Here is a 27,073-nt window from a genome sequence, read left to right as displayed (position 1 = left end):
TGGCCTGCTGTGTTTATCCAGCTCTGCACCTTGTTATCTCAGATTCTCCAGCATCTGCAGTTCCTACTATCTCCACCAATGTTCTCTGCCAGTTTTCTCATTTGTGCTGATTCTATTTAATTGCTTGTCTCAATGTCACTGGTTCATTTTTGAAGAAGGCTCATTCTCTTCAAAGCTTTTTTTAACTTTTTTTTTGTTTAGAAATCTCCTGAGGCAATTAGGTTAGAAGAATTGTTCTGAACCTATACTTATTTTACATTGTTCTTTCAATGGAGAACAAATCTGAGTCAATGCTGCAACTACTGGACATGCAACAAATGAAGAGGAACTTATTGTGGTTGTGAAAACACATCTTCTTGCATGAATACAAACATTTTGCAATGATGATGTTCACATAAAAGCAAAACTAATACGGTCGGTCCTAAATATTACCTTCCAAATTTAAACAAAATCATTCAGAATCATAAGAATGGACAGACAGTGCTACGTATTAAACTCCTAAATAATAAAGTTAATGCAGTAAATGTCTGAACTTCCTAAACCAACAGTTTGTCCCATCTTAAACAGGGGGTTTGCAAACAGGCTCTGGGGCTGCATAAAGTCTATGATTTGTAGCTTAAAGTGAACCTCAACCAAACAAAACCTATTTTGGTGGCAATTGAATGGCTTGTTTCATTATTATTTTAACTTTTGCTAACACTGTATTTCTTTATTCATTTATACTAGGCCAGCATTTGTTGCCCATCCCAAATTGCCCTTGAACTGAGTGGCTTCCGAGGCCATTTCAGACAGCGGCTAAAAGTCAGCCACATGACTGTGGGTGTGGAGTCATATGTAGGCCAAACCAGATGAGGGCAGCAGATTTCCTTCCCTAAACGACCATTAGGGAACCGGATGGGTTTCATTTTAATGACAACTGATAATGATTATATGCTTTTATTTCCAGATTCAGTCATTTTTCACTACCTTCCAAGATGCAATTTGAAGCCATTAGCCTGGGACTTGGAACACCATTCCAGTATCATTAATATTACAGCAACCACTCCCCTAATTGCCAATTTAATTAACAATGCTTTTGTAAAAACACTTCTTAAAAAAAAATGCAACATTCTGTCCAGTTTTTCTTCATTATTCGAATGTGAATAACAGCATCGCAGCTGTTTTTCAATCAGGATTAAAAATATTTTACAAAGATAACACCTTCATAAAAGTAAAACCATTAAGTTTTATAATGAGAGAATCTAGCCATCACCTGTTGGCATTTAATGGCATTACCATTACTGAACACCCCACTATCAACATCAATTGACTGGAAACTGAACTCACTACATAAATACTGTGGCTACGTCAGAAGGTCAGAGACTAGGATTCCTGCAGCGAGTAATTCATTTCCTGGCTCCCCAAACACTGTTCACCATATACAAGGCATTAGACAGGAGTCTGATTGAATATTCCCCACTTGCCTGGGTGAGTTCAGCTTTGAACAACACTCAAGAAGCCTGACATCAGCCAGGACAACAGAGCCCACCAAATTGGCACTACATCCACAAGCATCCACTTTCTCTACCACTGACACTCAGTAGTAACATGCGCCATCTACAAGATACACTGAAGAAATTCTCCAGGACCCCTTATTGCCTTTGACCACAAAATAAGTGCAGAGAGGTTGGTGTCCCATCACCAAGTCACCCTTTATTTGCTTATTTGTGCACATGTACACTGGCTGTAGCCAGCCACCTCAGAGTCAGTGCCCTGCACTGAGGATTGGTCTGCCAAAGCTTCCTGACTGGCCTGGGTTAACAACTCCAAACAAGGACCTCAGTCAACAAGGCCAACCTGGTTCCAATCACTAGAGGTCACTTCCATTGGGAAGGGAAGGGCAGCAGATACATGAGTCACCACCACCTTCTAAGTTTCCATCTAAGCTGTACCCCATTCTGTCATAGAAATATATCACCACTCCTGGAATTCTAGAAATCCTTCACCAATGGCATTGTGGATGTCCCTCCACAAACGTGAACATAGGAGATAGGGTTAGTAAACTTGCAGATGACACCAAAATTGGCAGTGTAGTGGACAGCGAAGAAGGTTACCTCAGAGTACAATGGGACCTTGATCAGATGGGCCAATGGGCTGAGGAATGACAGATGGAGTTTAATTTTGATAAATATGACATGTTGCATTTTGGAAAGGCAAATCAGAACAGAACTTATGTACTTCATGGTAAGGTCCACAGGAGTGTTGCTGAACAAAGAGACCTTGGAGTGCAGGTTCATAGTTCCTTGAAAGTATAATCGCAGGTAGACAGGGCGGTGAAGACGACATTTGGTATGCTTGTCTTTATTGGTTAGTGCATTGCATACAGGAGTTGGGAAGTCATGTTGCGGCTGCACAGGACATTGGTTAGGGCACTTTTGGAATACTGCGTTCAATTCAGGTCTCCCTGCTATAGAAAGGATGTTGTAAAACTTGATAAGGTTCAGAAAATATTCACAAGGATGTTGCCAAGGTTGGAGGGTTTGAGCTATCGGGAGAGGCTGAATAGGCCGGGGCTATTTTTCTTGGAGCATTGGAGGCTGAGGGGTGAAAATTATAGAAGTTTATGAAATCATGAGGGGCATAGATGGGGTGAATAGCCAAAGGTTTTTTCCCCAGGTTAGGGGAGTCCAAAACTAGAGGGCATAGGTTTAAGGTGAGAGGGAAAAGATTTAAGAGGAACCTAAGGGGCAACTTTTTCCTGCAGAGGGTGGTGTGCGTTATAGAATGAGCTGCCAGAGGAAATGGTGGAGGCTGGTACAATTACAACATTTAAAAGGCATCTGGATGGGTGTATAAATTGGAAGGGTTTGGAGGGATATGGGCTAAATGCTGGCAAATGGGATTAGATTTACTTATATATCTGGTCAACATGGACGAGTTGGACCTAAGGGTCTGTCTCCATCACGAACAACTCTATGACGCTAAATGGACTGCAACAGTTCAAGAGGGCAGCTCACCACCTCTTTCTCAAGGGCAACTCGGGATGGACATTACATGCTGCTCGAGCCAATAAGGCCCACATTGTATTAATAAGGTTCCCTCTGAACTATGTGGCTTCATGCTACCAGGGTACGCACACGGTAATCAGCCTGCCAACACCATTCATGGCATTGACTTCTGGAAATCACTGCCACACATGGAATTCTGAGGTCCACACAAAAGAAAATAAATTAGCGAGAACACTGCCCATCAAAGTATTTATAAAAATGACATTCTTGACTAAATATGAAAACTTGTTCCTCTTGTTGTTGAGGTTGCTGACTCCTGGCCTAGAAAAACAGTCGACACAGGAAGACACCTACAAGCTGCCTAATCAAGTCACACATACTGTTAACTGGACATATACTGCCATTCCATTAGTGCCAGTCATGTAAAATCCTGGAAATACCAACAGTGGTGTGAGAGCATCACTGGCACCCTGACCATAAGGCTGCAGGACACAATCTTACCATCTGCTTTTCAGAACATCCAATGATTGAAGAGGAGTCATACTGGACTGAAAATGTTTCTTCCTCCACAGATCTTGTCAGACCTGAGTTTCTCCAGCATTTTTATTTTAAATTTCAAATCTCTAGCAACTGCAGTACTTTGCTTTTAGCTGAGTGATGGAGAATTAATATGTTGCCAGCTGTCCCCACATCCCATGAATGAAAAAAAAACAAAACTACAGATCTAGGTTTTAGATTCAACACTGCAAAATAGTGCAGGTGCTGCAAAATCTGAACTAAAACCATAACAGCTGGAAGTATCCACTTTAATTTTAGGTCCTAGGTTTGAACCTGGTTGATAATCTAAGGTTTTTTCTAAAAATCATAGAATCCTTACAGTGTGGAAGATGGTAATTCAGCCCATTGAGTCCACACCAACCGTCTGAAGAGCATCCCACTCAGACCTATGGCTAATCCACCTAGCCTGCATATCCCTGGACACTAAGGGTAATTTAGCATGGCCAATCCACCTAAACTGCACATTTTTGACTGTGAGTGGAAACCAGAGCATGCCCACTCAGAAACGGGGAGAATGTGCAAACTCCACAAAGACAGTCGCCCGAGATGAAATCGAACCCGGTTCCCTGGAGCTGTGAGATAGCGGTGTTAGCTGAGCCAACATGCTGCCCAAATGTGGTGGTGAGGGAGCTACAATGAATGTCCTCATCCCTGGTTAAGTTAGAAAATGATACAACTCTCTTGACCACCGAATGTGAGGATGTCATTCAAGGTCAGGATCAGGCTCAGCTGCAACATTCTTTCTACGGGCATTCACTCACTATCATCCAGAAGAATAATTATCATTTTGTGGAGGTATTGGAGGAAATGGTTATGCAATTCTACATCAGCAAGCTGTCAAGGAGGGAGAAATATTTTTTTACGAAGGGAATAGTTAATCCTAACTCACTACTCTTAAATAGGTTCAGGAATAGCTTTCTTTGATTTATAACAAAACTATGAAACCCATAATAAGTTCTTCTGTTAGTTTGTGGATTCAATTAACTACATCAAAACTGGGCAAAAGAATTAAATAACGAAAATGATTCAGTTGGGATTAGTTTGCTTTCATCCATCAGCAAGAGAGTCCAGCTTCCATTAGTCATCAATTCTAATTCAGTTGATTAGATTTGAAAACCAATATAATCAAAATGTTAAGAATAAAAGCTGGATCAAATCTCGCTTTTCAATTGAGCTCATTACAATTGCAGGAAGTTTGGTTGGATTCCAGCCTGTGCCTGAAATGGCCTGTACAGAGAGTGTAGGATGACATCTTTGCCATCAAGAGGATATACCAGTCACATACTGTATCAGAAAAAAGGGCAAGAAAAAGAGCAGAAGAGTTCTCATAGACAGAATCCTATACATTTAAATCAGCCAGTGCGACATAGATGGGGAAGCGAGCAGCAGGATAACTGGCTTACCATTGCACCTGCGGAATGAAATTAACATGGTGAGGAAAGATGAAACTTTTATAATGCAAGAGAGGAAGAGAATTCAGCAGAGATGTGAGGATTTCATCTTTTTTCAGTTGACAAAGCCTATTAACCTGGCTGGTTTTATTGCCTTCAATTGATATTTCTCACTTAATGTCAAGTAAAATCGTCCTTTTGATGAAACATCATCACTTTTGTTATCTCAGAATCTGGAGCTGACCTGAATATATTCAAGGAAATGAAGTAAAGAGAAGGAAGCAGCTGCCCTTTGCCTTGCCAGGGCTCAAGAGCTTAAGCTTCATCCCCCATTTTTAACAGGGCTGATAAAATATTAAAGCTGTAAATAGAAATTTTTTTTAAAAAAAGGTTTCTGAGCCTCAGGCAATTCCAGGATTAAATCTGATGAGGCACAGGAATTTTGCTTCTAAAATTAGTTAACTCTTTTTCTCCCGTGGCTGTGCCACTGTTACCAAGGTGACAAAGAAGTACGTGGACACAACTGAGACAGCTGCCTTTTGTTATTTGATGCTGCAGTGCCAACATGGAGTATTGGGTTGGTTTTAGTGTCTGTGAAAGGCAAACCTCTTCAAGACGCAAACAAAGGTTTTCACTAACATTGTTCATTTCAAATTAACATGGTGGAATTTAGAAGTGAAATATATAGATGCTGCCTCAAATAAGCAATAGTTGGAAATAGAAACCAATTTACATTTATAAGGCAATATGCATTTAAGCTGATATTTTAATAAAACTTGAAATGTGTACAAGTTTCCCTCTTTGCCATTCTTTCCAGCATTATAAATTGAGCAACCATATTGCACTGATTACCATTCAGTACTAATAATCAGACTCTTCCACATCATTGACTTAGGCAGGATAATATAGCAGGAGGGTGCAAGGGGGGCAGTGTTTCCATGAACATACTCAACAAAACTACATCAAAAAATTCAAAGAGGAAATTTTCACCATGTTTCAGTTGATCTTGGTGGACCAAAACTTTAAATTGCAAACACTAAATTTTAGTTCTGTGATTGTATTGCAACACCTTGGTGAACACTTCACAGTATAAACTATTGAATTTCACTAGTCAAACTGTTGAACCAATTAGCACTAAAAGAATATCTGTTACTTTTGTATTCTGTCCACTGTTTAACGGTCTGTACTTGTCTCACATCCAGTAAGGGATGTGCAGAAATTTCCTCCAACTAATTGTTGGGAGCACCAAAGCGATTGTTTATGGCTTCTGTCACAAACTCTATTTCATCAACCACAAACTCCAACCCTCTCCTTGACAACTGAATAAGGCTGAATCAGATTGTTTGTATGGGTGAGGTCATGTTTGAGCTAAAGATGCATTTCCAGCTATATACTTACACCATCACTAAGGGAGATGGTGTGCAATGGTAATATCAGTCTAGTAATCCAGAATCCTTGAGCAAACGGCAAAATTTGGATTCTACGAAAATCTGAAATTAAAAGTAGGCCTAATAGTAGCCATGTAACCAGTGTCAATTGTCAAAAAAGCACATCTCCTTCACTAATTCCCTTCAGGGAAGGAAGGAAATCTGCCATCCTTACCTGCTCTAGCCCTTGTGTGACTCTAGTTATATGGCAATGTGGTTTACTCAAATGCCCTCTGAGCCATTAGGATTAGGCAACAAATGCTGGCCTAACCAGTAACACCCACATCCCATGAATTCATTTTTTTTTTTAAAAAGACCAATGATGTTCACTTCCCTTAACATCTTCAGATTTCCTCCCTGTGTCAGCTAATCTGCAGGCACAACCCTGTCATTTGTTACCTCTAAACCTGATTATTCTATTGCAGTGCTCACACTTCTATTCTCTATAAACTCAAGGCCACATAAAACTCTTCAAGCCATTCCTGACTCACACTAGGGGCAGAATCTTGTGCTCCTAGAGATGTTGAATTTGAAGCAGAAAGGCAACTTGCCTAGGCAAGACAGTGTCATACTCAAAACCCATCATCTTCTCACCTCCACAATTTAGAATTAATTTCGGAGCTGGTAGGTCCATATTTCCCATTTCCTCCAACCGAAGCCTTTTAATAGTCACGTGAAGACCACGTAAGGACTTCAGTCTGATGCCACTACTTTCATAATCAATATAAAAGGAGGTTCACTTGGAAAAGTACCAACCATATTGAGAAACCTTGTGGGGAACACGCAGAGAGAGCACACAACCCTCCCTGCACCCTGTCCACTCCTACCTACACGAGCCTCCCTGCACCCTGTTCACTCCTACCTACACGAGCCTTCCTGCACCCTGTTTACTCCTCCCCAGCCTTGCTCAAGGCTGTTTTTATCCCTGGTTTCTATTGACTAATGTGGCACAAAAGAGAAGATTGAGAAACGTTACAATGACAAACAGATTTTGCAGTGCAGACCACCAGCGATGTTAGCTGCTCTTCTGAAAAAAATTCTTTAGTAAAGCTGACAGTAGCTTGGCACAGCCTTTCTGAAAAAAATAAGCAGAATGAAATTACATCATTGGTAAAATGAATGAAAACAGAATTTTTATCTGAACCATTCGGATTGCCCATGTGCTTCATGCAGAAGCACCCTGATATGAGCAAAGTTATGATTTTATTACATTTACTGAGAATGCTCACTATGGAGAACAAGATTACTTTTAAAATTCTGTGTAGCAAGGTATGTTACCAAGCATTGACTACAGCATTTACATTGCATGGTTGGAATCTATGTATATCAGGGTGTATCTAGCACAGGTCACACTTGGAATTAGGGAAATAGCGAGCAATATTCCTGCTTTGCAAATGTAAACATTTGAAATATATTTAATTATGATCATCTAAGTGTGGAATCAATGAAGAAAATACTTCTATTTTCACTTGGCACGATATTCTGAGCAAGGAGAGATACCACCTGTATCATTCCTCAAGTTTAGCCCACTCAGCATCAAGTCCACTACAACTCAAGACAAACTCCAAATACATGTGCTGATTCACAAGGAGAACACTGTTGCCAAAAGTGCAGCAATAATTACTCACGCATTTTATGACAGGTTAATTATAGCTTAACTTTTTGTCAGCAACGATTCCAAGTTTCTGACAGCTATAAATGCTAACAACTAAAACTTCTTTCAATAGTGTCACGCACATCACACATATAGCCAAATAAAATCCAACACTTGGCTCAAGTACTATTTCTCAATGTGCCAGTGGCACCAACACTGCTGTCATCAGTCTTGTTTGATTCTGTTTTATGTTATCTCTGTTAAGCCGCATATTTTGAATTATATAAGTATGCTCACAGAAATTTGATTCTTTTCCAATTTCTTGAGTCCTGAGTGTATATTGCCCCCAAAATATTCGCAATATAAGCTTCACTGAATGAAAAAAATATATAAAATCAAAAGGAAGCAGAATAAATGACACTGAGTAGCATTCACCTTTATTTATTGAATCATTGTAATGTTCCTAAGGCAATAAACGACTCAGAGCATAGTCATAAGTTTGCTCACGGCTCATTCCACCAGTTTATTTTTCTTCTCTCTGGACTCTTGCAGTGCTTTATATTCACAAACATCAACATTCTTCTAGTATCTCACCCACAAGTGAGAATTCTCCAAACAAAGAGCTGATAATAATGCTTTGTAACCATGAGACCTTTCTTAGCTCAGTCCAGCCTGTTCTCACATGCATTTTCCAGCAGTGGTCACTCTGGAAGTGATCAGGAACAAGAAGATTGACCGATTTGAGGTATGTGGTAGCTGCATCTTGTTAACTTTATGCAAGATGACCTCCTGATGATGCCAAACACATTTCAAGATCTTTCTTGTAGGGTTTTTGCAATGCATTGATGGCAATTCTAGTGGATCTGGAAATACAAATAATTAGTACCAATATCTATCTTGACTATATTGGCAGGATTTATTTAATCTTGGGGATTGAACCCAAGATCTTCATAGTTCTGATTTGGTCACAAGCAATATAGCCATTGAATAAGGCCTAATATGACTGCTTCCCTACTTCTTCGTTCATGTTATAATAGCAGACGGTGTTCTCTTTATTGCTAAGATGATGAGCAGTCACCGAGAAATGATCCAGTCACTAAAACTAAAGTTTGCTTGTACAAATTGGCCGATAGTATTTGTGTACGAAACCATTTGATTAATTAGCAAATTTTGATGTTAATCTACATTCGGTTTAGTTTCATGCATCCTCCAGATGTAAAAAATGTTAAGTATGGCTGAAATTTCAAAATTTGTCAACAAATCTTTTGTTGACTCAAAATTATTCAACATGGCAACAACACCAAACAATCAGACTTAACACGGGTCTCTTTTTCATATTTACAAGCAAAAGTGAATTTGTTTTATAATTATTGACTATGCATGAATTGGCCCTGAATGTTCTCAAAGCCTCAGCCTAACTTTGAGGCTGTGTCCTGGGGAATGGAGGAGGTTTTGTCAAATCCCTGTTTGAACATTATTCAACAGCTAACACTACACACTCGTGCTATTTTCAAAGAAGAATTAATCCACGCAAAGCTGTGACATTCGTGACCCAAGGTCATGAGATTGCACAAATCACTTCCAGGTGGAAAATAATCACTTGTTGAAGGGAAAAGAAAAGCTCTGTAGGCCAAAATTAAGTAATGATGCAAAATAGAATCTGTCCTCACATAGCGTAAAAATAATAAACAGCAAGTACCTTTTAGGACTGATCTATATTTTATAATCAATGTAGACAGTTCCCTTTCAAAAGTTTTAATTTTTCCAATATACAGCTTGTCTTAATAGGCTAATCAATGGAAAAAGTAGTGCTCTTGGCCTATTTGTTCATGCTTAAGAGCAAAGGTTACCATTTCATATAACATTTGCAAAAGTATGTTCAACTTGAAATATAGTAAGTACTCTTGAAGACTTTGATGTCGACAAAGAGCAGCAGATTTTTTTCTTCTGATTTTAAATCAAAGTGCACAATTTTAATGAAAGTCCCTTTGCCATGTGCATCATTTGCAATTAGTAGTGCTGAAGGTTGATCTTTATCATGTTTTTTTTTATTTTTGTTATGTTCATGTCCAGATCTCTTGTGTTGTATGTAAGTTTAACGAAAAGACTGCACTGGAGAGAAAATGGGTAAGTGAACTACAGGCTGCTGTCAATGTTGAATCCTGTTATACTGCTCTCGCTATTATCTTCTAACCCAAAACCCCACTCCCCCAAGCTCTGTCCAATCCCACTCCCAACTTGATTCTTGTAGGATAAGCACTTTACCAGGATTGCATTCAATTGCTGACTCAAGTCATGTCAAAATGACATCAATTGCCAAGTCTAATCCCTGTGCTTTTGAAGGATGCCTCAACAAAGAACTGATAAGACAACCCTAACCTTACTGTATAAGCTGCTTAGTTCCTTGATTCAAGGGGAAAAAAATTAACCATACCAGAAATTTCATACAGATCAATATTTTGGATAACCTCTTTAATACAAAATAAATTATTTCCTTTTCTTAATGAAATGATGACAATAAATTCAAACTGTTGCTGCTGTTGTTTGAAAAAGAGCATGATGTGATTGCAATTCTTGCATTGAGACGTTTTCCCCCATTTATTCGCATCAAGAATCAAGTTATTCAAAGTCAATCACTGTTTAATAATTAGTACAGGTGGCAGCAAACCTGGTGCCTTGAGTCTTTCTATTCTGGGCAAACGCGGGTGCTCATCTATGGGCCTTTTGAAAAGGACATCAGTATTTAGGTTAAGTGCAGCTTCCAACAAAATTGTTGCCAGATCTGTTCATCATTTTTGTTATGCTGCTCAATTATCCCAAATAGCTGGAATTTCTCCTCTGCAACCACAAATTTTCCTGTCAACATTAGACTTTTAAGATCTAATTTGATTTTGAAACAATTTCAATGGACAGGATAAAATTAAGCATTTTAGAAGCTGGACTACTGCCAGTCCATCATGCAACCTCTCTCCAGGGATTGGTGGTACTGAGGAAGAGAAAAAATATGTTAATTCAGCCCATTCCAATGTCCCTGATGCATGCATTAGGAATGAGTGTCACTAAGTTTGGTTCAGAAGTTTGCTCTATATCTTTCATATAGTTTGTAAACTATGTCACATGCACTGAGAATAAACATCACCTTCTGATGACAGCTCTGAACTCAATGTGTTTCTTTATTCTGGTTTGAGTGGATGTGGCTATAATCCTGTTATAAGTTTACGAGATAAGTACAGATGAGGAAAATTATATGGTCCATCTTAACTCAACCATTCAAACGACCCCATCAAGGTATCCTATCATTTGATCAATAATTTTAGGATTTCTACCATTCTTGATCAATCTTGTAAGAGAAGAAAGAAGGTACTTGCATCGATATAATGTCTTTCACAATCTCGGGATGTCTTGAAACAATTTATAACCAATTAGCAGTTATGGAGTACAGTATCATGATGATGGATCAGAGCCCTGAAGTACCTGTAGACAAATTGCAACATGCATTTTCTTTTTAAAATAACACACACAGCCAAAGAATGACTGTGGATATAAATTCAGTGGCAGTCTGGAGAGGAGCCCTAGTATCTCACACCTGAAGGTGCCAAGGGAACTCAACAACCCTTTAAAGGGACAATGGTTAAGTTAAAACAAACTGGACTGTAATTCCTTGTAGCTAAATGGATAATAAGTAGCAAACTATTCCTCCCTCCCTCCTCAACAGAAACTGTATACTGTGGATTTTACCCAAACTGTAGGGATTTCCTTTTTCAAGAATATGGAAGCACAGAGGTTAAAAGCCAGTTTCAACACTGATCTGTGGGAAAAGGTTTATGTTCTGAAGGTCACAGCTGAGAAAACCTCTAGTCATCTTTGCACTGTAACTAAAAAGAAAGGAAGACTCACTGTTTGAGGTGAGTTTGGGAAGATCATGCAAAAAAATCTCACTAGTCTCATGGAGAGTCCTTTTTATTTACTGCATGAGGGATGATGGTTACGCCAGCATTTATTTCCCATCCTTAATTACCCAGAGGGCAGTTTAAAAGTCAATGACATAACTGTGGGTCTGGAGTCACATGTAGGCCAGACCAGATAAGGATGGCAGTGTACTTCCCAAAAGGACATTAGTGAAGCAGATAGGTTTTTCCAACAATCAACGATTCATGATCATCATTCGACTCTTAATTCCAGACTTTTTTTTCATTGAATTCAAATTCCACCATCTGCTGTGGCAGGATTTGAACCTGAGTCCCCACAGCATGACCTGCACCTCTGGATTAATAGTCTAGCAATACTACTAGTCGGCCATTGCCTTCCCTGAAATCCTTCATGAATTTGCCAAAATTCACACTTTGCTGATTTATAGTAAAATTGTTGCTGACTATTTTCCCTGTTGTTACTTGCTCATGCATAGTGACTCGTGTTTTGCTTACAATCACTCACCAGTGCACTTCAGTTCTGTTCAGTACGTTGTCTATTTGCTGTCATCCGTAATATAAATGTTGGGGAGGCTGTGGCAATATGGTAACGTCTGGATTACTAACTCAGAGATCCAGACTAATGCCCTGCATACATAGTGCCACCTCACCACAGCAATGGGTGGAATGTAAACTCAATGAATAAATGTGAAATGGAAAGCTAGCTGATTAATCTGACCATGTAACAAGAGACTCATCTGCTTCACTCATGTTCTTTTGGGAACGAAATCTGCCATCCTTAACTAGCCTGGCCGATATGTGACTCCAGAGCTGCAGCAATGTCATTAACTCTTACCTGCCCTCTACTGAGTTCAAAGGCAAATAGAATGGGGAATAAATGTTCAAATTGCCACCTTGCTTGAAAGGTGTGCAAATGAATATCATAAACAAATGAAAGATTAATTTGTTGGCATACTGAATGAGTTAATTCAATGGACTAATTTCTATATAAGCCCGAATTAAGTATTTAAATAAAAGTGGAAAGAAACGTTTAGAAGCCACAATGCCTTTACCCTTTAATTTTGTATGCAAATAGCTTCAACAGCAGGCTTGAAATAATGTCAAGATTAAAGAACAGAGACAAACACGGAAGACATAATTATGTCGCCAATAAAGATTTCCCTAAATGAACTTGATTTCTTAATGGCACTAGAGATTGTGATGGTAATGAAGTTGCTATTACATGGTTATGGCTAATGACCAGCCATTATTGAAGAGAAATGGCCCACAGGGAAATTGGTTTTGTGTTGATTTTTATCAGAAGTGTCTTCATTATTTGATGGTGTCTTCAACTATCCAAAAACAAGCACCCCAGCCTCCAGGAGCTGAACAGCAGGTTTTTAATTAGATTACTCTTCTCTCTTTCTAAAGGCACTAACTGGCTGGGATTTTGGAGGGTGATGGGTTTTAGTGGGTGACCCCCAGGAGATCAGGGGCAACACCAACTTTGTCATTTATGGGAGTCATAGCATATAACTGGAGAAGTGTATGGAATATAGAGAACATGGGAAAATAAATAGCAACATCTTAATAAATATCCATATTTCACAGATGGTGGTGCTGGACGACTTGAAACACATAAACATGGATAAATCCCCAGGACCTGATCAGGTGTACCCTAGAAGTCTGTGGGAAGCTAGGGAAGTGATTACTGGACCCCTTGTTGAGGTCATCGAAAGCCACAGGTGAGATGCCTGAAGACTGGAGGTTGGCTATTGTGGTGCCACTATTTAAGAAAGATGATAAGGAAATGTCAGGGAACTAGAGATCGGTGAGCGTGACATCAGTGGTGGGAAAGTTGTTGGAGGGAATCCGGAGGAACAGGATTTACATGTATTTCAAAAGGCAAGGACTGATTAGGGATAGTCAACATACCTTTGTGCATGGGAAATCGTGTCTCACTAACTTGATTGAGTTTTTAGAAGAAGTTACGAAGAGGATTGATGATGGTAGAGCAGTGGACATAATCTATAATGACTTCAGTAAGACATTCGACAAGGTTTCTCACGGTAAACTGGTTAGCAAAGTTAGATCATGTGGAAAAACAAGGAGAACTAGCCATTTGGATACAGAACTGGCTTGAAGGTAGAAAACACAGCGTGGTGGTGGAGGGTTGCTTTCCAGACTGCAGACCTGTGACCAGCAGCATGCCACAATAATTGGTGCTAGGTCCACTGCTTTTTGTCATTGACATAAATGATGTGAATGCAAACATAGGAGGTATGGTTAGTAAGTTTGCTGATGGCACCAATATTGGAGGTGTAGTCAATAGCAAAGGAGGTTACCTCAGAGTACAAAGGGACCTTGATCAGATGGGCCAATGGGCCGAGAAGTGGCAGATGGAGTTTAATTTAGACAAATGTGAGCTGCTGCATTTTGGAAAGGCAAATCAGGGCAGGAATATACACTTATTGGTAAGATCTTATGGAGTGTTGCTGAACAAAGAGACCTTGGAGTGCAGGTTCACAGTTCCTTGAAAGTAGAGTCCTAGGTAGACAGGATAGTGAAGAAGGCGTTTGGTATGCTTGGCTTTATTGGTCAGTGCATTGAGTATAGGAGTTGGGAGGTCATGTTGCAGCTGTACAGGACATTGGTTAGGCCATTTTTGGAATACTACATGTAATTCTGGTCTCCCTGCTACAGGAAGGATGTTGTGAAACTTGAAAGGGTTCAGAAAAGATTTACAAGGATGTTGCCAGGGTTGGAGGGTTTGAGCTACAAGGAGAGGCTGAATAGGCTGGGGCTATTTTCCTTGAAGCGTTGGAAGCTGAGGGGTGACCTTATAGAGGTTTATAAAATCATGAGGGACATGAATAGGGTGAATATCCAAGGTCTTTTCCCCAGGGCAGGGGAGTCCAAAACTAGAGGGCAAAGGTTTAGGGCGAGAGGGGAAAGATTTAAAAGGGACCTAAAGGGCAACTCTTTTATGCAGAGGGTGGTATGTGTATGGAATGAGCTGCCAGAGGAAGTGGTGGAGGCTGGTATAATTACGCATTTAAAAGGCATCTGGATTAATTTATGAATAGGAAGGGTTTAGAAGATATGAGCCAAATGCTTGTACATGGGACTAGATTAATTTAGGATATCTGGTCAACATGGACAAGTTGGACTGAAGGGTCTATACAACTCTATGACTCTGTCGTAATTAAATGCCTGCAGTTAGGGACACAATCCAATGCTGCAGGAACTGCAGGCCCTCTTCAGTCGTAGAAGCCCCACCAGGAGCAGTAGTCACTTCTAGAACTGCAAGCAGGTAGCAGCACACTGATGGCAGAGGCCCTGGAATGCCAGCTAAGTGAGGTTGGACTTGTCGGCTTCGTTCATCAGGGTCCAGTGAAGGCAGGGGTTGTCGGTGGGGATAAGGAGCAGTACCACTATCCAGAGAATGGCTTTCGCCAGTGGGTCACAAAGTGCCCAACAGGTGAGCCGTCACCTCCTCCTGGTGCCTGGCTATCTCCCCACATGGCAAACTGAACTGAAAAGTGGTTCTTTATTGGTCATTTAAAAGGCTTTATTTGGCTTAAGGAAATGAGTAGGACTGTTATCCTCTCTCCCTGCCACAGGCCGCAGGAAAAATGCCTGCAGCTGCAGAAAGGCAATAAACACCCCAGCTACTGCCAATGTTTATGATATCACCACTGCCAACCCCCAACGCCAGCCTCTGAGCCCCATACAATCATGCCCACTGTTAACAAGCTAGAGGTTTGTCATTTTCACTAACCCATCAATACTTCACCCAATCAGACAGCTCTACTTTTGGCCAGAATGAAGATGATTGAGTGACTCCCTTGTCAATCACACCGAGAAACTGCACTGCTGTCAATAACTGATTGATTTTACACATCATTTGTATTACGTAACTATTCTCCATTTGTCACATTTAGTGGAGAAATCACTGCACTGAAAAAAGTTGCTGCAGTTTTGTTTATGAGCACTGTTGGCTGCTGCAATCTATTGAGACTCTTCCTAAATAGACTTTGTTCATTTTGCAATTTGTTAAGTAAAGAGACTTTGGTTTATTTTGTACAAACTACACTGTTTGAGCAAGTCCTGCTGTAATGTTCACCCAGCCTCCAACTCATTGACTCATATCATAGCCTCCACAGCAGGGTAGCCTTATGTTTTATTATATCCCAGCTCAATTGCCAGCTGCTTCACCTTTTGCATGCAAGCTCAAGCTTCTGGATTTGAGTACATAATCCAGGCTGACAATTACTGCTTTGATGGAAGGTCCACTCTTTGGCTATGATACTAAATCCCTCTGGCGGTTCCAGTAGTTTAGGTGAATAGGATATCCTAATACACAATTGTAAAGAAAAGCATCAAATTATCTGATTTACTGGACAATTTTCTTCCCTTAACAAACATCATCAAGTACCAGTTAACTGGCTAATAAAAATAAAATACCGTCGATTCTGAAAATCTGAAATAAAATCAGAAATATTGTCTCTTTCCGGAATGCTCACTCTTCGGATCCTTCATGTCAAATGGTAATGGAGCATTGATATGTGCAAAATGAATGCCATATTTACTTGCAAAGGTACTAACAAACAACAAAAAGTGTATTGTTTGTTCATTGCTTTTAGATGTATCCAGGAAATGTTACAAAACATCATGTAAATGTGTCTTTGAAGAGAATAACCATTATTCATATTACTTTGATACCTGAGGCCACCATAAAAGGCAAAGGGCAAAATATATGTTCACTTTGCAGTCAAGGTGTTTTAGAAAAATATATATTTTGAGCTAAACAGAGTAATTATCAGGAACCTTCCTCATACTTGTGGAATGGGACTCTGTTAATTACAGGTTATCATGAATGCAATAAGTATGTGTTTGTCGCATTCTCCATAGAACCAGGGAATGAAGAAATGGTCTGGTACATTCTGGCTGTGCCAAATTTCAGGCTGGAGATTATGTCATTTGTTTTCTAATATGCCCAAGGACAAGCCACTGAATAATTGAAGTGAACAATCATTGAGCCAAGGACAGGATTGAGTAAAGAAATGTTTGCACTACAGCATGCAGCTGCCATAGATGTCAAATCTGTAGCAAAGGGACAAAAAACAGTACAGCACAGCAACAGGCCCTTCAGCCCACCAAGGCTGCATTGATACACAACGCCTTTCTAAACCAGAAACCTTTGCCTCTACATGGTCCATATCCATCTATTCCCTGCCTATTCATGTCTCTGTCAAGATGCCTCTTAAATGTTCCTCTTGTATCGGCATCTACCACCTCCAGCACATTTGAGGCACTTACCATCCTCTGTGTAAAAAACAGATCCTTTAAACTTACCCCTTTTATCTTTAGCCCATGTCCCCTTTTATTTGGTATTCCTACCCTGAGAAAAAGTCTCCTACCATCTATCCTATCCAGGCCACTTATAATTTGTAAACTTCTATCAGGTCACCTCTCAGCCTCCGACATTTAAATCAAAACAAGCCAAGTTTGTCCAATCTCTCCTCATAGCTAATATCCTCCATACCAGGCAACATCCTGGTAAACTGTTCCTGTACCCTCTCTAAACTCTGGGCATCCTTCTGATGGTGTGGCAACTAGAACTATACACAATATTCTAAATGTAGCTGAATTAACTCCTACACAGCTGCAACATGACTTACCAGTTTTTATACTCTATGTCCTAGCCAATGAAGGTAAACATGTCATAAAGAGATAGTAAGAACTGCGGATGCTGGAGTCAGAGATAACACAGTGTGGAGCTGGAGGAACACAGCAGGCCAGGCAGCAGAGGCACAGGAAGGTCCCGACCCAAAACATGCCATACACCTTCTTGGTTACCTTATCCACTTGTGTTGCCAGTTCCAGGGCACTATGGACCTGTATGTATAGATCCCTCTTTCTGTTAGTACTTCTAAGGGTTCTGCCATTTACTATATACTTCCTTCCCGCATTAGGCCTTCTAAAATCCATCACCTCGCATCTTTCTGGATTAAATTCCATCTGCCGTTTCTCCGCCCAAGTCTCCAGCCTATCTATAACCTGCTGTGTGTTCTGGCAATCCTCACTATCCATAGATCCCCAAGTCCTTGTGATTATCTACATTCTCTTCCAAATCATTTATATATATTACAAATAACAGGAGTTCCAGCACCGATCCCTGCAGAACACCACTAGTCTCTGTCTTCTATGGCCAAGCCAGTTCGGCATTCATTTTACCAGCTCACCATGGATCCCATGCGACCTCATCTTCTATATTAGCCTGCCATGAGGGACCTTGTAAAAGGCCTTGCTAAAGTCCACATTGACAACATCCACATGTCACTTCCTCAAAAAACTTAATCAAGTTTGTGAGACATGATCTCCCCTGCACAAAGCCACACTGCCTATCGCAAATAAGTCCATACTTTTCCAAATGTGAGTAAAATGTGGGACTGCACTAATTTTCATGAAAATCTTGAACAACAATTCTGCCCTCCTCTCCCAGCAGGTCTCAAGGTGCTTCAGCCAAGGAAATTCTAAAAGGACGCCTCAAGGGTGGACAAAAGCATATAGAACATGGAAAAAAAAACTTAATGACATCCAGTTGTTAGCACACTGGCCCCTTGAGTTAAATGATTGTGGGTTCAAGTCATTTCACAACAATCCAGTGAGGACTGAATGAGATGAGACAAGGGTGCATCTGCCCTTATAGGTGGATGTAAAAGTTGTGACAGTGTTAGTTTAGAGAACACTAAGACAGTTCTCATGTCTTGGATATTATTTATATTTCAACCAACTGGAGCGGTGGTGGCGTAGTCTGTAATGTCACTCGCCTAGAAGTACAGGGTCCCAGACTATTGCTGTGGGAACATGGGATCAACGTCCCACTGAGGCAGATTGTGAAATCTGAATTCAAACTACGAGGAAAACCAAAATTGGACTTCAAAGCTCATTTAGTGGCAGCCGCTGCTTTTTTTTTGAAAAAGAGAACATCTCGTTCACCAACGCCCTACATTTCGAGCAGGAAGTCTGCTGTCCTTAGCCCGGTTTGGCCTACATGTAACTCCAGAGTGGCCACAACATGAACTGTTAATCATCCTCTGAAATGGCCTTAATCCAAACAAGGGATGGGTAATAAATGCTAGGCTAGCCAGTGATGTCCATGCCACTGAACAATTACAAAAAGACTCATCTTCATCACATTGATGCTTGTAGGATTGTGGTGTTCACAGTTTGGTGACTGTACATCCTATACTAACATTCACAAATATACGATCAGGAGAGGCTAGTCGGCCCCTCAAGTTCCCTCATTCCAGAAGATCATTGCTGATCCCATTATTCCACATTCCTGCATAGACCTGACAACCTTTCACCCCATGCTTATCAAGAGTCCATAAGGCCTTTGGCTTACAAATATTCAAACTCTCGGCTTCCACCACTTTTTCAGGATAAGAGTCCCAAAGACTCACGACTCTCTGTAAGAAAAAAATCTCATCTCTGTCTAAAATGAAGGCCAAACAAATTAATTCATCAAAACAGTATTACAATCTCCTTAGAATCCAGTAACTTATAAGCAGAGATACGAGTTTTCCAACTGATGGAAATTACCACATGATAAAGATTTTACTGTATGAAAACAATCTACAATTGGCACAAACTAAATATTACTTAGCAGTACTTATCACACCAAACCACACTAAGTTATTTTCCTCATTAAACAATTAACAAACAGAAAACGTTACAATGTGTTTATTCATTACACTACACGCTCAACGGTTATCTAGCCTTGTAGATGACATTCCAAACTCCTCGTAACTCCCATCAAGATCCCTTCTCCCTACTAAATCACAGCAAATCCTCCAGTATCTTTGAAAAGTCCCTTCATTCAATCCCCTAGTTACAAGCAAACCAATTCCTAGTAATAAGGCACCTTCTAGTGGCTCCTCGGTCTTTACATCTCGACATGTTTTGTCTTTTCAAACAAGGAATCCATTCTCACTAGCTACCTACTTAGTGCTTACCACATGACAGTCTTTCACTCTGCTTGGAACAGCAGTGGCTATTTTCAGTCTCCCTCTACAGGTACCTCTATTTGTCTAAGTCAAAGAGTCTATGCCAGCAAAGCCAGCCTCCCCCATTTATGTCAAGGTGTTAATCCAAAAGGAAAAAAAAAATCAGTACAACTGGCACATGAGACATACTGGTCTGACATGTCTAGTATACTTCAAAATAAAGCAATATGTTCACTTTCAAGTACTGTTGGCTTTATACTGGTTTGCTAGCCCTCGAGTCTCATCCTGGGTTTCTGTTTCCAGGACAACCAAACCACACAGTCTTGTTACTTGGCTGAATTCAATATGATTCCCCATCCCCATTACAGGAAAATGTGTTTCGCCTTTAGTTAGAAAAGGTAGATTAAAACATTATTGTCTTATAAAGTCTTGCGTAAACTCCACAGTGAAAGCAGTTAATTAATTATGGCATTCGTTGGTACCCCCGATCTCATAAAAGATATAAGAAGGACAACAGTCACCACACAATCCTTGAATTATCACACCAATTTAACCAGCTATTAAACAGTAATGATCATTCCAAAGTCTAGCCTGTTTACTTACTTATAAAGGTATTATTGTGCAAAATACTTTTAAAGGCATTTTTTAACTTATTAATTTCCAGGTCAGCTTTACTGTACTGAATTTACAGACAAAGAAACAATGCACTGGGATATGCATTGTATTAGGTGTTCTTCTCAAGCCCTGCCTCACTGTCTGCTGCCCTAAACAGAATTTTGGTTCAGGATTTTAAAATGCGATAAATACACAACAGGTAAGTCAATGTCTGAAGAGAATGTACAAGTTACTATTTCAGCTAGACATCTCTTTTGTCAAAATCCAGCTTCTGTATATTTCCAGTATTTTCAATTGTTTAGATTTCTAATATTTGGGGTTTAGCATATTGAAATAATGTTGGATCTTCCATCAATTCCAAAATTGATGTGCTCTTCATCTTTTCTTGTCAGCATTTCTACAGTTCAAGAGAAAGGTAAGAATAGTGCTACTCAGTAGTGTAGGTGCCTCCTCTCAATTTTTTTTTAAATTATTCGTTAATGAGATGAGCGCATCATTAACCAAGCCAGCATTTATTTCCCATCCCTAATTGCCCAGAGGGCAGTTAAGAATCAATAACATTGCTGTGGGTCTGGAATCACATGTCGGCCAGACCAGGTAAGGAAGGCAGATTTCCTTCCTTAATGGATATTAGTGAACCAGATGGATTTTTCTGACAGCCGACAATGGTTTCGTGGTCATCGTAAGGCTCTCAATTCCAAACTATTCTTTAATATTATAATTCTGAACTGCAATGTTCTGCACTATATACACTTAAACTATTAGGCATTGCTATACTCGTTATTTCTTGTTGAGAAAAGTCAAAAGTTATGGGTAGTTTGGCTTCATCCCTGCAAATGGTGAAACCTTTGTTTGCATTAATGACATGATACAAACTTATCTCACAAGTAGATGAGTCCAAGTAGCAGACTGTACAGTTCAACATGAGGACCAATTTAAAGCAGAACTGAATTAACTCCCTTTGTCTCCACACATTTGATACTGTAATGTCAACAAATAACACTGGTGTCACACATGAACAATTTCTTTTGCAGTGTTAAAGTATAAAAAGTCTTGAGCATGTGATATTAATATGGAGCACTTATATATAGCACATAACTGTTGGTGATTTCAGCCCTTCATACCATTATATTCATAGTATACAAGTTTTTGAGCAATATAATTATTGTTGCTAAGCAATAATTAAGTCCAGAGCTCTTCTGTATCACTTTGAATATATTTTGAGAGCATAGCAGACTTTCAGGAAGCTATAAACACCGGCACAACCTCCCCCTTGGCACTACAGCATGGATGGATTTTGGTTTTGGACCCAACATAATGGGGCCCAGGGCAACATGTTGCTTCCTGTGCTTGGGATACAGGAAGGGGTGGTAACCCTATATCTTGACCTCTACTAAATTTGCTGTTCTTGCAAGAATTAGATTGTGGAGTATATTATTTAAAAATTAAAAATTGGAACAGTGTTCTAATAAATATGTGTGGTTCATACTTAGCAAAAGAGTCGATAACTAGAAACATGTGCTGTATTGTCCTGGCCAAAACCCTTCAAGTCTAAATGAAATGGACCATTTCTTCTAGCAGCAGCTGTGTAAACTCTGCCCACTGCAGAGATGATTATAATGGTAGTTAAAACGAAGCACAAAGTCTAATGGCACACAGGTGAGACATCGAATTGGCCATTGTCTGACAGCTACAGCGTTAGCTGGAAGAACAGTGAGTTGTTCCAACTGACTTCAGCGTCCTTGTGCTATGGAGGGAAATCATAAGCCAAAGTCATCTGCTGACGTGGTTTTTGGTGAACATAATATCTGGCATCTCCAAATACCACTCCATTAATCACTGTTTCGACTCACATATGAAATAAACAACAGTGTGAATACTGTGATGCCACTTCGTATTGATCTCTCAGGGCATAAGTTCAGCTGGTCAGAGATGATCTGACTTGGATGACCACAGTCACAACTCGATATCATATCAATATTGTCTGCGCAATGTTGGATGAGTTGAGGCTTTATAAAGAGTGGATTGAGATTTAGGGAAACTGGTAAGCAAAGCTTTAGAAACATTGAATCTCGATACAGCAGCAGATACTGGTAAAGCTTCAGCCATGACGGGGGGTATAGTAATGCCATACTGAAAGTAAGCACTGTGGGATTTTGAGGTCAGAGGTTAAAGAGGACTCCAAGACTGGTTACCTTTTTTATTCAAATTCAATAAAGATCTGGGGAATGAGGTGTAACGTTTCTGGCAGCTGTCCAAGAGGGTGTTTTTGATGTAACCAATGTTACAACAAGAGTGCTGAAATGTCCGAGACTTGGGGCTGGATTTTCCAAAAGATGTCAGGACCGTGACACTGGCACCAAGTGAGAATCTTAGGCAGCAAGTACCAGCTCAGCAACCTTACAGAGGCAGCTGCATAGTTGGCCACCTCTAAACTTGCCATCCTATTAAGTGTGGTGGCTAGCCTCCCAATCAGAGCCCCACCAGCAGTTTGTGGGCATTGCGGCAGCAGGTTTGGGACTGTAAGGACAAGTGAGCATTCAAGTCAGTCAGAGATATAAGGGATGACAGCAGTTAGTCCCGCATGTCTGTCTTTGGGAAATGAGTCCTCCTGCCACTGAGGCGTCAAAAATCACTCCCAAAATTGGGTACTTAACTATGTAAACTGGTTATCCCGCTCCTTGCAGCAGGTAACCAATCTATTTCACAGCATGTTGTTACTTTCCAGACTCCAAACTCAAACACAGCCCATTAACACGGCATTGGAACAATTCAGTCAGAGCTGAAGGGTCTAGGCCCGAAACGTCAGCCTTTCTGCTCCTATGATGCTGCTTGGCCTGCTGTGTTCATCCAGCTCTGCACCTTGTTGTCAGAGATGTCAAGGAAGCAGTTTACACCTTAGATGGTGTATCAAAGAGTTACTGGCTGGTAGGAGTCAATATCTTCAGAAGGAAAAAATGATAATCAACAATAAGAAGATTTTACTGGGAGCGGGGAGCAGGGGGAGTTTTTTCTTGAGTTGGTGGTAAAAGCGACAAAAGGATAGCCCTCATCACTATACATACTGTTACCTATTAATTATAAGAAGCAAAGCCAGTCTTATCACCAATATTTCTTGCACACATCTCCTGAATCACTGCAAATACCAAGTACAAAAAGCTTGACAGGGATAATTAAACAATTAAAGTTTTAAAGCTTTATCATAATTTGTTTATCAGTATGATTCCACCCCATCCTCAGATTATCACCCTCTGACCTATTTAGCCAGCTATTATCCTCTTCTATTCAGCAGTCAAAGGAACAAAAAAGGCCAGGATTTCTTGGTCTCAGCAGGTGCTCTCTCTGCCTTTGAATCAATTCAGCTAATAATAAACAATTAGCCTTTCTCTCCTTATAAATCCAACTTGATCAAAGCATTGTGTGTCTGCGCTTGAAGGATAAGCTTATTTGTACAGGCTAATTAAGAGTCTTTGCAGTCATTACAGGGACAACAGTCTTTATTTTCGTCCATCATCCCCCACAAACAGAGGTGCTGTTCGGTGTGATGGGCTACATCAGTGCCATGGCACCTGCTCCCTGCATTCCCCACATGCTTCTCGGCAGCTGATAAAAGAAATCTGAAGCAGGTGCAGAGGTCCCAACTATCCCCGAACTGCCAGGATTTTTCCCAGTGTTTCCCTAGTTGCGCTGAGCTCGCCTAATGCTGTTTCGACTTTAAGCCAACCATAAGAGACAGTGGATCACGCACACATGGAGAAAAGTGTTGCCTTGCATTCAGGAAGATTCTGGTGGTTCGTGTGTGGACTGAACTTCTGGAGAAAGTGGTGGATCTGGGTAGAGTTACAACATTTAAAAGACATTAAGTTAAACACATAAATAATAAAAGGATGCTTGGACAGTGGTGGTTGAGGTGGTGCTCCAATGATACTTTGCACTCCCAGCAGATTGACTTCACAATCGCCAGGCTATTGTTCACAGGAGAGCATTTTCTCCTCTCATCGTAAGTGGAGCCTGGCATGTTGTCTACTAGCTCGAAGCTGCCCAAAGGCACAACCAGCCGACTGCTTACAATTTCCTAGAGGCTTCGAAGTTGTTCACTGGAATTTCTGGCCTTCAGTCCAACAGGGAACTCTGGCATTTAAAGGGAAATCAACGGGAAATTCATCACACTGTTCTCCAATTTTGAACACGTTACTGTTTCTTTATCACTGGGCCAAAGTCCTGTTGAAATATTTTCACCACATGGATTCCAGAGTTTCAGGAAGATTCATCACCACTTTCTCAATGGCAACTAGAGATACGCAATAAATACTGGGCCTTTGCATCTCTGCACAGATCCCCAGAATGAATCTTCAAAACGGATGGGAAAGGAAAGAAACTTCCAAGAAATTTTAGGAAGGCTCAAAATGAATTTCAATCAGTGGCAGTTTTTGCCAAGACTGGACACTAGCAACTGAGAAAATACAGACAAAAGGAAACAAGAAACAGGGACCAGGGCAGAAGGTGGAATTGTACAGAATCTAATTCTCTGTTCCAGGGTTAGCAAAGTGGAAATGGTACTGAATGGATTCAGTATAAAAATAGTTTCTCTGTTGGTACTCTTACAGTCTGCTCGTGAAAGCAGCATCTTCAGCCAAGCTTATGATTTTGACTAGGCTCAGTGGTTTACATGTTATGAAACAGTGGCATGGCCAGACTACCCAAAGGACCACTCAGCAGGCTGACTATAAAATTAAATGCTGCAACCCTTTCAACTTGTTGAATGTTTATAGTGCTCACTTTTGCTGAATCTTCACTCAAAGGTACAGCTATTTCACTTCATCTCATGCCTCTAATTCTCATTCAGGACCAATCTTCCGATAGGTTAATACCTCAAATCATTATTACACAATTAAATAGCATGATACAAATTTCAGGATTATGCATATGTCTGTTTCACTCTGGTTTACAGCATTTCAAAAATCAGGGGCTGCATCTTACTATTTTTGGCTAAGTGTTAGTTTCTTTGAGTTTCAAGGAGGACATACCTCTTTGAAACCTAACAAGTTTTCTCACCGCATCTTACCGGACTCACATCATTAACCATCTACCCTATGCCTATGATCTGATTCCAGCCCCATCCTACCACTGCCCACACTCAAAACAACTTGCACTGCCTGGATATCCCAGAACAAAGTGGCATCTCAGTTGCCAGAACCATCTTTAAAGGCAAATGCTGTTAGTTCACAAATAAAAAACAGAAAAATTGCTAAAAAGTAAGTCAGCAGGTCTGGCAGCATCTGTAGAGAGAAAGCAGAGTTAACGTTTCAGGTCCAGTGACCCTTCTTTAGAGCTTCTTTTTATCGCTCCTGTCATTTGCTGCAGAGATGGCACGCAAGGCAAAACTGGCATCTCACTGAGGCAAGATCTACAATTAATAAGGTTGTTAACAAATAATATTCTCTGTTAATGGGCAATTCGTCACTGCCGAGCAAGAATTTTGCCTTAAAGCTCAAAACTTAGTTCAAAGTTCCTGTTGCTGACCTCATTGGACTTCTCTCACAATGTTGTGACATGTCTCCCTATAACCATGTTGTTCATGTCTCTATAAGAGTCTGCTCAAAGCTGAGCATTCAGAAGGAATCTGCAGATTATCTCAGTGTTATTTTGTTGAAGAACTTCTTTTACACAGAGAGTGGTTCGTGTGTGGACTGAACTTCTGGAGAAAGTGGTGGATCTGGGTAGAGTTACAACATTTAAAAGACATGAAGTTAAACACATAAATAAGAAATGTTTGGAGGGATTTAGGTCAAGTGCAGGCAGACGGGACTAGTTTAGTTTGGTATTATGGTCGGTATGGACTGGTTGGACCAAAAGGTCTGTTTCTGTGCTGTATGACTCTATGACTGTAACAATTTACTCTTTATGCATATTCATTTAATTTGTTTTAGCATAATTTTTTAATGCCTTGTTTATGGCACTTCAAATTTCTGACTTTTCTCTAAAACCACAGATTTGCTAACATCCTAAAAGCAAATCTGCACCAAATGGTCAGAAGGTCAGCAAACCAAGGATCAAACTTGGCACTTAACTGGTTGACATAGTTGAGTATCATATCGTATGGTGTATTCACCTACTGACTCTGTAGGCAATTCATTTACATTTTTGAACAGAATACTCAGTATGGAAACTAACCTGGCTAAGAAACTGGAAAGCATTTTTTCCTGGATTATTGCCAGTGTGGATATAAATAATTCAGAGAAACAGCATGTGCCAGAGGCCATCCTGACTAAACATAGAATATATTCAGTTAAAAATAGCAATTTTAGTTGACAAAGAATTCACACTGGTCTAAAGACATGATCTGTGAATAGGGTCACCATAATTCTTGAATCAAATTGTATAATTTAAAGGACCCTTGTAACTAATGGCTAATTACTTCAGTAAATATTGGAACAGTTTTCAAACATCCTGGTGAGCCAGCAAACGTGGATTGAAGTGTTGGTATTTATGGAGTTGCCCAAAGACTAAGTAATTTTGTCCTAACAATTGAGAAATGAATTTGAAATGTCTCACCATTCTGCAGTCCTATCAAAGAA

The 27,073-nt window shown here is 40.1% G+C and overlaps 1 protein-coding gene across 1 annotated transcript in view; it reads right to left on the bottom strand.

The window, feature by feature from the left end:
- Positions 1-8,587: 8,587 nt before the first annotated feature.
- Positions 8,588-27,073, bottom strand: part of LOC109912538 (heparan sulfate glucosamine 3-O-sulfotransferase 3A1-like) — a 39,640-nt gene continuing 21,154 nt past the window's right edge. The window contains exon 2 of the mRNA XM_048610955.1: positions 8,588-8,820. Coding sequence (XP_048466912.1) covers positions 8,730-8,820 — 91 coding nt within the window. The 3' untranslated portion in view covers positions 8,588-8,729. The remainder of the gene's footprint in view (positions 8,821-27,073) is intronic.

The sequence above is a fragment of the Rhincodon typus genome, chromosome 23 (assembly GCF_021869965.1).
Source record: "Rhincodon typus isolate 14 chromosome 23, sRhiTyp1.1, whole genome shotgun sequence".
Lineage (NCBI taxonomy): Eukaryota > Metazoa > Chordata > Chondrichthyes > Orectolobiformes > Rhincodontidae > Rhincodon > Rhincodon typus.
The sequence above is the reverse complement of the archived record's forward strand: the minus strand, read 5'-3'. Positions and strand labels throughout refer to the sequence as shown.